The following is a 13,427-nucleotide window of genomic DNA, read 5'->3' as shown; positions in this document are numbered from 1 at the left end:
ATTAAGTAACATACTCACAGGTTCCAGGGATTAGGTCGTGGACATCTTTTAAGGGCCATGATTCACCACTATCAACCATTTTGACACAATTAGCACAGAAGTGACATTTATAGAATATTATACCGAATATTCTTTTCAAGTATACATGAAACATTCAACAAGGGAAAGCATATCTTGGGCTATAAAATAAGTGTCAGTAACTCTCAATGTTGCAATTTTACACAGTATGTTCTCTGACCAAAATGAAATTAGATATCTATAAAAATAAGATACCTAGAAATGTGTGGAAATTAAACATATCCTTCTAAATAACCCATGGGTCAAAGAACAATACCATAAGGGAAACTGGAAATTATTTTCAACTGATGGAAAACAAAAATACAATATAATACAGATTATATTATACTCTCTACACTGAAAAGTACATAATATAAGCATTAAGAAGATGCTTAGAAGGTGCTTAGAAAGAGCAGTGTTTAGAAGAAAATTTATAGCTTTAAATGTTTTCTAGTAGAAAAGGTTAAAAATTAATGCTCTTTGTCTCTTAAGAAGCTGGAAAAAGAAGAACAAATTATATCCAAAGTAAGACTGATCAAGAAAAAAAGGAGCCACTTCAGTTTTAATCAGAAACTGGCTGAGGTTGAGTCCAGATCCTAAGCATTTTAAAGCCTAGTTATTCAGAAGCCAGATACACCAGAAATACATCTACACGTGGAACAACTCCTACAGAACAACTACTGAACACTGGCAGACCTCAGACCTCCCAAAAGGCAAGAAACCCCCCCCCCCAAGTACCTGGGTAAGGCAAAAGAAAAAAGAATAAACAGAGAAAAAAGGATAGGGACTGGACCTGCACCAGTGGGAGGGAGCTGTGAAGGAGGAAAGGTATCCACACACTAGGAAGCCCCTTCGCGGGCGGAGACTACGGGTGGTGCAGGGGGAAAGCTTCGGAGCCGCGGAGGAGAGCACAGCAACAGGGGTGCGGGGGGCAAAGCGGAGAGATTCCCACACAGAGGATCGGGGCCGACCAGCACTCACCAGCCCGAGAGGCTTGTCTGCTCACCTGCCGGGGCGGGCGGGGCTGGGAGTTGAGGCTCAGGATTTGGTTGGAGCGCCGGGAGAGGGCTGGGGTTGGCAGCATCAACACAGCCTGCAGGAGGTTAGTGCACCACGGCTAGCCGGGAGGGAGTCCGGGGAAAAGTCTGGACCTGCCGAAGAGGCAAGAGACTTTTTCTTCCCTCTTTGTTTCCTGGTACACGAGGAGAGGGGATCAAGAGCACTGTTTAAAGGAGCTCCAGAGACTGGCACGAACAGCGGCTAAAAGCGCGGACCCCAGAGACGGGCATGAGACGCTAAGGCCGCTGCTACCGCCACCAAGAAGCCTGTGTGCAAGCACAGGTTACTATCCACACCCCCCTTCCGGGGAGCCTGTGCAGCCCGCCACTGCCAGGGTCCCGTGATCCAGGGACAACTTCCCCGGGAGAACGCACGGCACACCCCAGGTTGGTGCAACGTCACGGCGGCCTCTGCCGCCACAGGCCCACCCCACATCCACACCCCTCCCTCCCCACAGCCTGAGTGAGCCAGAGCCCCCGAATCAGCTGCTCCTTTAACCCCGTCCTGCCTGAGCGAAGAACAGACGCCCTCCAGCAACCTACACGCAGAGGCGGAGTCAAATCCAAAGCTGAGCCCCGGGAAATGTGCAAACAAAGAAGAGAAAGGGAAATCTCTCCCAGAAGCCTCAGAAGCAGCGGATTAAAGCTCCACAATCAACGTGATGTACCCTGCATCTGTGGAATACATGAATAGACAACCAATCATCCCAAATTAAGGAGCCATGTGGATGAAAGGTTCTTGGTGCTGCAGCCAGGAGTCAGTGCTGTGCCTCTGAGGTGGGAGAGCCAACTTCAGGACACTGGTCCACAAGAGACCTCCCAGCTACACATACTATCAAACGGCAAAAATCTCCCAGAGATCTCCATCTCAACACCAGCACCCAGCTTCACTCAACGACCAGCAAGCTACAGTGCTGTACATCCTATGCCAAACAACTAGCAAGACAGGAACACAACCCCACCCATTAGCAGAGAGGCTGCCTAAAATCATAAGTCCACAGACACCCCAAAACACACCACCACATGGACCTGCCCAACAGAAAGACAAGATCCAGCCTCATCCACCAGAACACAGGCACTAGTCCCCTCCACCAGGAAGCTGACATAACCCACTGAAACAACCTTAGCCACTGGGGACAGACACCAAAAACAACGGGAACTACGAACCTGCAGCCTGCAAAACGGAGACCCCAAACACAGTAAGATAAGCAAAATGAGAAGACAGAAAAACACACAGAAGATGAAGGAGCAAGATAAAAACCCACCAGACCTAACAAATGAAGAGGAAATAGGCAGTCTACCAGAAAAAGAATTCAGAATAATGATAGTAAAGATGATCCCCAATCTTGGAAATAGATGGACAAAATGCAAGAAACATTTAACAGGGACCTAGAAGAACTAAAGATGAAACAAACAACAATGAACAACACATTAAATGAAATGAAAAATACTCTAGATGGGATCAATAGCAGAATAACTGAGGCAGAAGAATGGATAAGTGACCTGGAAGATAAAATAGTGGAAATAACTACTGCAGAGCAGAATAAAGAAAAAAGAATGAAAAGAACTGAGGACAGTCTCAGAGACCTCTGGGACAACATTAAACACACCAACATTCGAATTATAGGGGTTCCAGAAGAAGAGAAAAAGAAAGGGACTGAGAAAATATTTGAAGAGATTATAGTTGAAAACTTCCCTAATATGGGAAAGGAAAGAGTTAATCAAATCCAGGAAGCACAGAGAGTCCCATACAGGATAAATCCAAAGAGAAATATGCCAAGACACATATTTATCAAACTGTCAAAAATTAAATACAAAGAAAACATATTAAAAGCAGCCAGGGAAAAATAACAAATAACACACAAGGGAATCCCCATAAGGTTAACAGCTGATCTTTCAGCAGAAACTCTGCAAGCCAGAAGGGACTGGCAGGACATATTTAAAGTGATGAAGGAGTAAAACCTGCAGCCAAGATTACTCTACCCAGCAAGGATCTCATTCAGATTTGATGGAGAAATTAAAACCTTTACAGACAAGGAAAAGCTGAGAGAGTTCAGCACCACCAAACCAGCTTTACAACAACTTCTAAAGGAACTTCTCTGGGCAGGAAACATGAGAGAAGGAAAAGACCTACAATAACGAACGCAAAACAATTAAGAAAATGGGAATAGGAACATACATATTGATAATTACCTTAAATGTAAATGGACTAAATGCTCCCACCAAAAGACACAGATTGGCTGAATGGATACAAAAACAAGACCCATATATTTGCTGTCTACAAGAGACCCACTTCAGACCTAGAGACACATACAGACTGAAAGTAAGGGGATGGAAGAAGATATTTCATGCAAATAGAAACGAAAAGAAAGCTGAAGTAGCAATTCTCATATCACACAAAATAGACCTTAAAATAAAGACTATTAGAAGAGACAAAGAAGGACACTACATAATGATCAAGGGATCGATCCAAGAACAAGATATAACAATTGTAAATATTTATGCACCCAACATAGGAGCACCTCAATACATAAGGCAAATACTAACAGCCATAAAAGGGGAAATCGACAGTAACACTTTCATAGTAGGGGATTTTAACACCCCACTTTCACCAATGGACAGATCATGCAAAATGAAAATAAATAAGGAAACACAAGCTTTAAATGATACATTAAACAAGATGGACTTAATTAATATTTATAGGACATTCCATCCAAAAACAATAGAATACACATTTTTCTCAAGTGCTCATGGAACAATCTCCAGGATAGATCATATCTTGGGTCACAAGACAAGTCTTGGTAAATTTAAGAAAATTGAAAGTGTTTCAAGTATCTTTTCCCACCACAATGCTATGACACTAGATATCAATTACAGGAAAAGATCTGTAAAAAATACAAACACATGGAGGCTAAACAATACACTACTTAATAACGAAGTGATCACTGAAGAAATCAAAGAGGAAATAAAAAATTACCTAGAAACAAATGACAATGGAGACACGACGACCCAAAATCTATGGGATGCAGCAAGAGCAGTTCTAAGAGGGAAGATTATAGCAATACAATCCTACCTCAAGAAACAGGAAACATCTCGAATAAACAACCTAACCTTGCACCTAAAGCAATTAGAGAAAGAAGAACAAAAAAACCCCAAAGTTAGTAGAAGGAAAGAAATCATAAAAATCAGATCAGAAATAAATGAAAAAGAAATGAAGGAAATGATAGCAAAGATCAATAAAACTAAAAGCTGGTTCTCTGAGAAGATAAACAAAATTGATAAACCATTAGCCAGACTCATCAAGAAAAAGATGGAGAAGACTCAAATCAATAGAATTAGAAATGAAAAAGGAGAAGTAACAACTGACACTGCAGAAATAAAAAAGACCATGAAAGATTACTACAAGCAACTTTATGCCAATAAAAGGGACAACCTGGAAGAAATGGACAAATACCTAGTAATGCACAACCTGCCAAGACTGAATCAGGAAGAAATAGAAAATATGAACAGACCAATCACAAGCACTGAAATTGAAACTGTGATTAAAAATCTTCCAACAAACAAAGCCCAGGACCAGATGGCTTCACAGGCGAATTCTATCAAACATTTAGAGAAGAGCTAACACCTATCCTTCTCAAACTCTTCCAAAATTTAGCAGAGGGAGGAACACTCCCAAACTCCTTCTACGAGGCCACCATCACCTTGATACCAAAACCAGACAAGGATGTCACAAAGAAAGAAAACTACAGGCCAATATCACTGATGAACATAGATGCAAAAATCCTCAACAAAATACTAACAAACAGAACCCAACAGCACATTAAAAGGATAATACACCATGATCAAGTGGGGTTTACTCCAGGAATGCAAGAATTCTTCAATATACGCAAAACAATCAATGTGATAAACCATATTAACAAATTGAAGGAGAAAAACTATATGATCATCTCAATAGATGCAGAGAAAGCGTTCAACAAAATTCAACACTGATTTATGATAAAAACCCTGCAGCAAGTAGGCATAGAGGGAACTTTCCTCAACTTAATAAAGGCCATATATGACAAACCCACAGCCAACATCGTCCTCAATGGTGAAAAACTGAAAGCATTTCCACTAAGATCAGGAACAAGACAAGGTTGCCCACTCTCACCAATCTTATTCAACATAGTTTTGGAAGTTTTAGCCACAGCAATCAGAGAAGAAAAGGAAATAAAAGGAATCCAAATCGGAAAACAAGAAGTGAAGCTGTAACTGTTTGCAGATGAATGATACTCATAGAAAATCCTAAAGATGCTACCAGAAAACTACTAGAGCTAATCAATGAATCTGGTAAAGTAGCAGGATACAAAATTAATACACAGAAATCTCTGGCATTCCTATACACTAATGATGAAAAATCTGAAAGTGAAATCAATAAAACACTCCCATTTACCACTGCAACAAAAAGAATAAAATATCTAGGAATAAAGCTACCTAAGGAGACAAAAGACCTGTATGCAGAAAATTATAAGACACTGATGAAAGAAATTAAGGATGATACAAATAGATGGAGAGATATACCATGTTCTTGGATTAGAAGAATCAACATTGTGAAAATGACTCTACTACCAAAGCAATCTACAGATTCAATGTAATCCCTATCAAACTATCACTGGCATTTTTCACAGAACTAGAACAAAAAATTTCGCAATTTGTATGGAAACACAAAAGACCCCGAATAGCCAAAGCAATCTTGAGAACGAAAAACGGAGCTGGAGGAATCAGGCTCCCTGACTTCAGACTATACTACAAAGCTACAGTTATCAAGACAGTATGGTACTGGCACAAAAACAGAAAGATAGATCAATGGAACAGGATAGAAAGCCCAGAGATAAACTCACGCACATATGGTCACCTTATCTTTGATAAAGGAGGCAGGAATGTACAGCGGAGAAAGGACAGCCTCTTCAATAAGTGGTGCTGGGAAAACTGGACAGGTACATGTAAAAGTATGAGATTAGATCACTCCCTAACACCATACACAAAAATAAGCTCAAAATGGATTAAAGACCTAAATGTAAGGCCAGAAAGTATCAAACTCTTAGAGGAAAGCATAGGCAGAACACTCTATGACATAAATCACAGCAAGATCCTTTCTGACCCACCTCCCAGAGAAATGGAAATAAAAACAAAAATAAACAAATGGGACCTAATGAAACTTCAAAGCTTTTGCACAGCAAAGGAAACCATAAACAAGACCAAAAGACAACCCTCAGAATGGGAGAAAATATTTGCAAATGAAGCAATTGACAAAGGATTAATCTCCAAAATTTATAAGCAGCTCATGCAGCTCAATAACAAAAAAACAAACAACCCAATCCAAAAATGGGTAGAAGACCTGAATAGACATTTCTCCAAAGAAGATATACAGACTGCCAACAAACAGATGAAAGCATGCTCAACTTCATTAATCATTAGAGAAATGTAAATCAAAACTACAATGAGATATCATCTCACACCAGTCAGAATGGCCATCATCAAAAAATCTAGAAACAATAAATGCTGGAGAGGGTGTGGAGAAAAGGGAACCCTCTTACACTGTTGGTGGGAATGTAAATTGATACAGCCACTGTGGAGAACAGTATGGAGGTTCCTTAAAAAACTACAAATAGAACTACCATATGACCCAGCAATCCCACTACTGGGCATATACCCTGAGAAAACCATAATTCAAAAAGAGTCATGTACCAAAATGTTCATTGCAGCTCTATTTACAATAGCCCGGAGATGGAAATAACCTAAGTGTCCATCATCGGATGAATGGATAAAGAAGATGTGGCACATATATACAATGGAATATTACTCAGCCATAAAAAGAAACGAAATTGAGCTATTTGTAATGAGGTGGGTAGACCTAGAGTCTGTCATACAGAGTGAAGTAAGTCAGAAAGAGAAAGACAAATACCGTATGCTAACATATATATGGAATTTACGAAAAAAAAAATGTCATGAAGAACCTAGGGGTAAAACAGGAATAAAGACACAGACCTACTAGAGAATGAACTTGAGGATATGGGGAGGGGGAAGGGTAAGCTGTGACAAAGCATGAGAGAGGCATGGACATATATACACTATCAAACGTAAGTTAGATAGCTAGTGGGAAGCAGCCACATAGCACAGGGAGATCAGCTTGGTGCTTTGTGACCGACTGGTGGGGTGGGATAGGGAGGGTGGGAGGGAGGGAGACGCAAGAGGGAGGAGATATGGGGATATATGTATATGTATAACTGATTCACTTTGTTATAAAGCAGAAACTAACACACCATTGTAAAGCAATTATACTCCAATAAAGATGTAAAAAAGAAAGAAAGAAAGAAAAAAAGGAAATACAGATTATACTAGTATCAGAAATGAAATAGAGTATATCACTACAGATCTACAAAGGTTAAAAGGACAAGGGAATTTTATCAATAACTTTATGCCAACAAAATCATCAACTTAGATGAAATGGACAAATTCCTTGCTAAGATAACTTACAAAACTAATACACAAAATGAAATAGGAAAATCTGAATTACTTTATACCTATGAAAGAATTACATTTTCAGGAAAAAGTCTTCCTACAAAGAAAGGTCCTTGCCCAGATTTCAGAGGTGGATTCTATCAAACATTTAAGGAAGTAATAAAAATCTTGCACAAACTTTCAGAAAACAGGGAAGGAAATGCTTCCCAATTGATTTATTGAGGCTAGCGCAAATATGATACTACAGGGAATAAAGACATAAGAAAAAATTCAGTGAATGTATACTTATGATTATTTTAAATTTTTTTTTTTTTTTTTTTTTGCGGTACGCGGGCCTCTCACTGTTGTGGCCTCTCCCGCAGAGCACAGGCTCCGGACGCGCAGGCCCAGCGGCCATGGCCCACGGGCCCAGCCGCTCCACGGCATGTGGGATCCTCCCGGACCGGAGCACGAACCCGCATCCCCTGCATCGGCAGGCGGACTCTCAACCACCACGCCACCAGGGAAGCCCTATTTTAAATTTTATATAAAAAATATAAACAGATACTAAACTCTACTTAATGATACCCATGCTGAAATATTTTGGAAGTGTACACTGCAAAATGTATTTTGATACAAAATACGTTAGTACTTATGAATGTACCAAATATGAACATGGCTTAGGGGATGGGTAGGCTGGCAGATACATAACAAAAATAAATTTATTAAAAGAGTAAAGGTAGAAGTTAGACGTTGATTATACAAGCGTTCACTGTAAAATTCTCTCAGCTTTTCTATGTTTGAAATTTTTCATCATGATAAAACGGCGGGGAGGGAGGCAGTACAGGCAATCACAAATCACCTCTCTACTCACTTTATGAAATAAATACAGGTGGCATTTACTTTTGGCTATCTGAGGGTATCTTCTCCAGAGATAGAGTCAGAGGAACATTCTAAGTATAAATTTATTGTCTTTTAAACCTATGTCTTCGTTGGAAGTATATTCTGCTCTTACAATCCAACTACTTATAATGTGAGGCAAGTAAGTTATTAAAACTCCTATACGTTTATACCAACCTTACAGGCTGTATTGCTGGATACCACGTTTGGTTCCACACAATTCCTTCGAGATAATATTACTGTTCTAATACGTCTTTGAAGTTTTTTTATTTTTGTCTAGAAGATAAAAACAAATAAATACAAAACCAGAGTACCAAATAATATATCATATAGAGGTGGAGAGAAAAATATTTGCCAATGTAATTTTGTGAGACTTAGGCATCCACCAAATAAATGAGAAATTCTTATGTAAGCCAAACATTTAAATCAGGTTTGATCTACTACTATAAGATGTTCAAGAATAGAAGATTAAAAAAATCAGACTTTTAATTGGTCCACAATAAAATTAATGTTGGTAGAAACACCAATTAGCAAGTAACCCTAGAAGAGTAAAACAAAACAAAAAACCTAAAGAAAGTTTGAAACAGGTTATACAAGCTCTAATATAGAATATATTTTGAACTGACACAGAATGGCTGATGGTTCTACAAGTATTTCTCAAGGGCCAATACAGCTGAGATATAATAACTTATATTACCAATGGTATAGCACATCAGGGTTGTGGCCAGGGATCAGATTTGGGTCCACCTTTACTGTTTTCCTTTCCTAATATGTAAAATATCATTAAATTCTACTTTTTAAAAGGACTCAAATGAAATAAAATGAAATTAGAAACTTACAAAGAGTTCATCAGCTATTGCTTCATGTTTACTCCTGCACTGTGTCTTCCCAATGCGTTCAGTCAATTCTTTCAGTTTGTTATCAAATAGTTTGTAATTTATACTACAGATCTCCTGTCGAATCAAATGTCCGACCTAGAATGTTAAAATAAAAACCAAAACACTCCACGTTTCAAATTTAAAAGCAATTTTATTTTCTACTTCTTAAAAACAGCTTTGCTCTTTTCTGGATTTACTGTAACTAATAAAAGGTACTTTATTTATGTATTTATATTACTATGTCAATATGGTTTATAAAAAATAGCAAATTCAGCAGAACACATCTAATATTTAAATATATGGGTAAGTTAGAAATTAAATTTATTCTCCTAGTGCTAATTTTAGTTTCCTACAGTTTTGGTTGAATTCCATAATACAAATTAAAGGAATAGTAAAAGTCTATATATATCCCATTTATACTTTTTAATGACCATAGCTGAAACCTGGTATTCTATGAAAAGGGACTCCCCTTATCTGAAAACCAGAGCCCAGTGAAAATGGCTGGTTGATCTGTAGTAGACAGAAAGGAAATTATGAAAATTTGAGCCTTGACCCCACCATTAACAAGCTATATGACCTTCGGGAAGTCACAACTCTCTGAGCTTCATTTGCCTGGTCCACAAATGGGTAGATGTCATACAATGTTGAACAAGTGATGCTCATAAGATTTTCATAAGAACAAAAAGATAATATGCATAAGAGCTCCATAAAATGGAAAACACTGAATTGAAATGAAAGAAATAAATATACAAGATAATCTCCTTTAGTTTTTTTTTGCAGGGGGAGGGGATGACTTATTGTTAAAGTGAAAAAAGCAATTATGTGACTAATGCTATCTGGCATAATGCATGCTATTCTATCAGACTATAGTAGTTAGCACATGAAACATTAATGAATTTCATTATCTGGCTAGTTTTCAGAAAATAGGTTGGCCTATTTTCAGGTAGCATAATTAATCTCAGTGCCTACTGATATTAATGGCTTTGCTGAGCCATACATTCAGAAATATCCACTGCAGGTGTTTGCTCAATGTATATGCCCCTTTTAGCAACTTTCACAACAGAGTAGGTAGTCTCTCTTAATAACAAATTCTGTCATGATATATTTAAGGTATTTATTAGTAATATTTATATCTTCCCATAATATCTTGTTTCTTGGTGCTCAAAACTGTAGCACATAGTTTCTATGTTAAACTCCTTTATACTGACGTCACCTAGATGATTAGTCATATTCAGTAATTTTATTTGATTATTCCCAAGGTTTTTCCTTTTCATTCCCTATTGTTCTTGATCTTCAACATTATCATCTACTCGATTTCTTCTGTAATGCTTCATTAACATTTCTACAGTGGTTTCTCAACATTATTAGACATGATTGTCATTTGTACTCTCACAACTTTTAAATATCTGATTAATAACAGCTCAAAACATATGTATTATGTAAATAAGTGCTCAGAAAATCATACTATTTTTACTGACAGCCATTACCTGTCCCCATGTGTGGTTTTTATGGATTATTGCATGCTTGCCAGTTCACTGGCTGAGGTCAATACGTGAAGTTCATACCCTGATGAATCTTGGAATACAAATTTAACTGTTTTGAATACGGAAATACTGTTTTGCTAAGAAGCAAAAGCCATACAGTGTTCGTCAAACTTCCCTGGTAAGGAAGAATCATATGGAATACTTGTTAAATTCACAAATTCCTAGGACCTACCCTGATTCACCAATTTCCTGAAAAGAGGCCTGGCACCACTAATGATTCTTATCGGGTAAGTCTGAGAAAAGAGAAGCTTAAAACAATTAGTAGTGAGCTGAAGACACCACAATTTAAACAAGTACTCCTGGTGATTCAGATGGAGGCAGACTCTTAAAACTTGGTTACTTTGGATTAACTGCCCTCCAAGGCATGCGTCCTCTAGTGTAGAGTACACACTTGTTCTCATTTAGTGGTTATGGTCTTCATACAGAAGGAAGACATAATAACCTCCACCAAATACCTCATAAATATCTTCTGCAGATGGTAATGTGTCAAAAATTATGGAATCAGATGAAGTCCTAGCTACAATTTGCAGATGGTAGGCAAAGTGGCCTAAAGATTGGAGAAAAACTGGAAATTGTGTGTGCGTGTGTGTGTGTGTGTGTGTGTGTGTGTGTGTGTGTGTGTGTATATATATATATATATATATATATATATATATATATATATCTCCCCTATCTGCCTCAACTTTCTGCAATGGTGGGTAGCGTTAACAACTTGGACTTCGGAAGAAAACCCCCTCTACTTCAGTAATTTAATTGGAATCAACCAGGCCAAGATCCTTCTGAAACCTCAAAAGATAAGAGTTAACTGCTCTGGGACTCTCTCAGTAGGGAAGAACAATGTCAGAATGGGAGGCCCTATTCTGCTGGGATTCAAACAAGAAAAACAAACAAATGTGGTTTAGAGAGTTAACTGTTCAGACAGGAATTAAAATATCAAGTGAGGGAGAGCTAGTTACTGAGAGATAGATAAAAGATAGGAATTAGCTAAAACCCACGCTGTCACCCGACAATGTAAGAAACTTCTGGTGGTAGTGGTGGGGGAGGATAACAAATAAACTGCATTCCTTCAACCTCACTGGCAAGGACCATATTCTGTGTTAACTTGGACCAAGTATTTTGTGAGGTAGATAATAGTAGTGAATGAAAACCCTGATTTTTCTGTGCCAGTGAAATTAAAATGTTCAAAGATTAAATTTTGTATTTGTATGTCCATATCAGAACTTATTTCTGAAATCAGCTACTAATCACTGGGAGTAACACAGCTGCAATGCCCAACTTCTTAAGCTAGATCCATGTTTAACATAATTCCACTACCCCATCCCTGCAAACAATAGAATATTTACATATTTTTTATTAATGTCTCCTTTGGTCTTGCAGAAGAAAATAAGAAGTAGAAAGGGGAAGTATTGACTCACCTTTTTAGCTGATTCTGCATGAGTCTTTCAATGGTTTCCATTTATTATGTGAATATATGTTGATATAACATGTAACTATGTAATTGTAATGGCCTGTTTTAGAAACAGTGTTTTTGTTTCTGAAACAGCAGGATAGTTTGGATTGGGACATTTTTTGGTCCACTATAGCTGATGACAATCTATCACATAATGACTTTTAGTTGTGGCATTTCAGTGGTAATAAAATAGCAAAACATGATCATCAAAACAAGTCCTGATACAGGACCTACTAAAATTGAAGCTCATTACACTTAAAGTCAGAGTTGATCAGACATTAATGGAAACTGTAGTACAATGAGATGAAATGGGGCAAAAAGAAAAGGAAAAGTACACTTAATGATGCTATAAAAGCAAAACGTCAGATAATGCAACATATCTGTGTAAATTAGGGTAAGTAAACCTTTCCCTAATTTCTTGGAAATTAGGGCAAGTAAACCTGAATGTAGCAGGACTTTGTAATGAACTTCCGGGTTGCCTGGGTCTATGAAGTAGTGGTCAATTGTGATAATAAACAGCTATAGCTGCAGATCAAGAACGCCATGACCAGTACAAAAGAGACAGAATTGTTCACAAAGCTCAAGGTCATGTAGTGTCTGACTTGAAGAGATTTGAGCATAATATTGACTAAAAAGCCCATTCTCTTTCTACCACAGCACTCTACCTTCATGTGATTCTGTAGGTTACTCTGCATAGGATCATTTTGAAGGATCTAGAGATGTTTTGGTGATGTAAACAATTATTTTCCCCTAATATCTCCACCTGCTAATAATTCAGTTTTCATATACCTGCCCTGCATCATGAAAGTTATCTGTACTCATTGTTTAGATCAATTAACTTTTACCATTTTTTACTAATCAAAAGTAAAAGTTTCTGAAGCAAATATTTAAGCCCAATATTTTACCTGTTCCAGCAATGCTGTTTGCTTTCCCAGAGCTAGAGAAATATTTTCATTAACTTGCTCTGAAGTTTTCACACGCTTAACATTTTCTTTGTGTTCTGAAAACGTCCTCTTCTTTTGATTATGGCCTTGGGGAGACGGAAAGATGAGACAGAAAA

The 13,427-nt window shown here is 37.9% G+C and overlaps 1 protein-coding gene and 1 long non-coding RNA gene across 5 annotated transcripts in view; one reads left to right on the top strand and one right to left on the bottom strand.

The window, feature by feature from the left end:
• The window catches only part of LOC132506521 (uncharacterized), a 97,491-nt gene that overhangs the window by 59,594 nt on the left and 24,470 nt on the right, over window positions 1-13,427 (top strand). The gene's annotated exons all lie outside the window — the stretch shown is intronic.
• Window positions 1-13,427, bottom strand: part of ATF7IP2 (activating transcription factor 7 interacting protein 2) — an 87,499-nt gene that overhangs the window by 59,657 nt on the left and 14,415 nt on the right. For all 4 annotated transcript variants that reach the window (XM_060125248.1, XM_060125250.1, XM_060125249.1 and 1 more), the window contains exons 3-5: window positions 13,273-13,397; window positions 9,335-9,469; window positions 8,673-8,771 (exon numbers count right to left, since the gene is read on the bottom strand). In XM_060125248.1, coding sequence (XP_059981231.1) covers window positions 8,673-8,771; window positions 9,335-9,469; window positions 13,273-13,397 — 359 coding nt within the window. The remainder of the gene's footprint in view (window positions 1-8,672; window positions 8,772-9,334; window positions 9,470-13,272; window positions 13,398-13,427) is intronic.

The sequence above is a fragment of the Lagenorhynchus albirostris genome, chromosome 15, assembly GCF_949774975.1.
Source record: "Lagenorhynchus albirostris chromosome 15, mLagAlb1.1, whole genome shotgun sequence".
Lineage (NCBI taxonomy): Eukaryota > Metazoa > Chordata > Mammalia > Artiodactyla > Delphinidae > Lagenorhynchus > Lagenorhynchus albirostris.
This window is presented reverse-complemented; position numbering and strand designations above follow the sequence as displayed.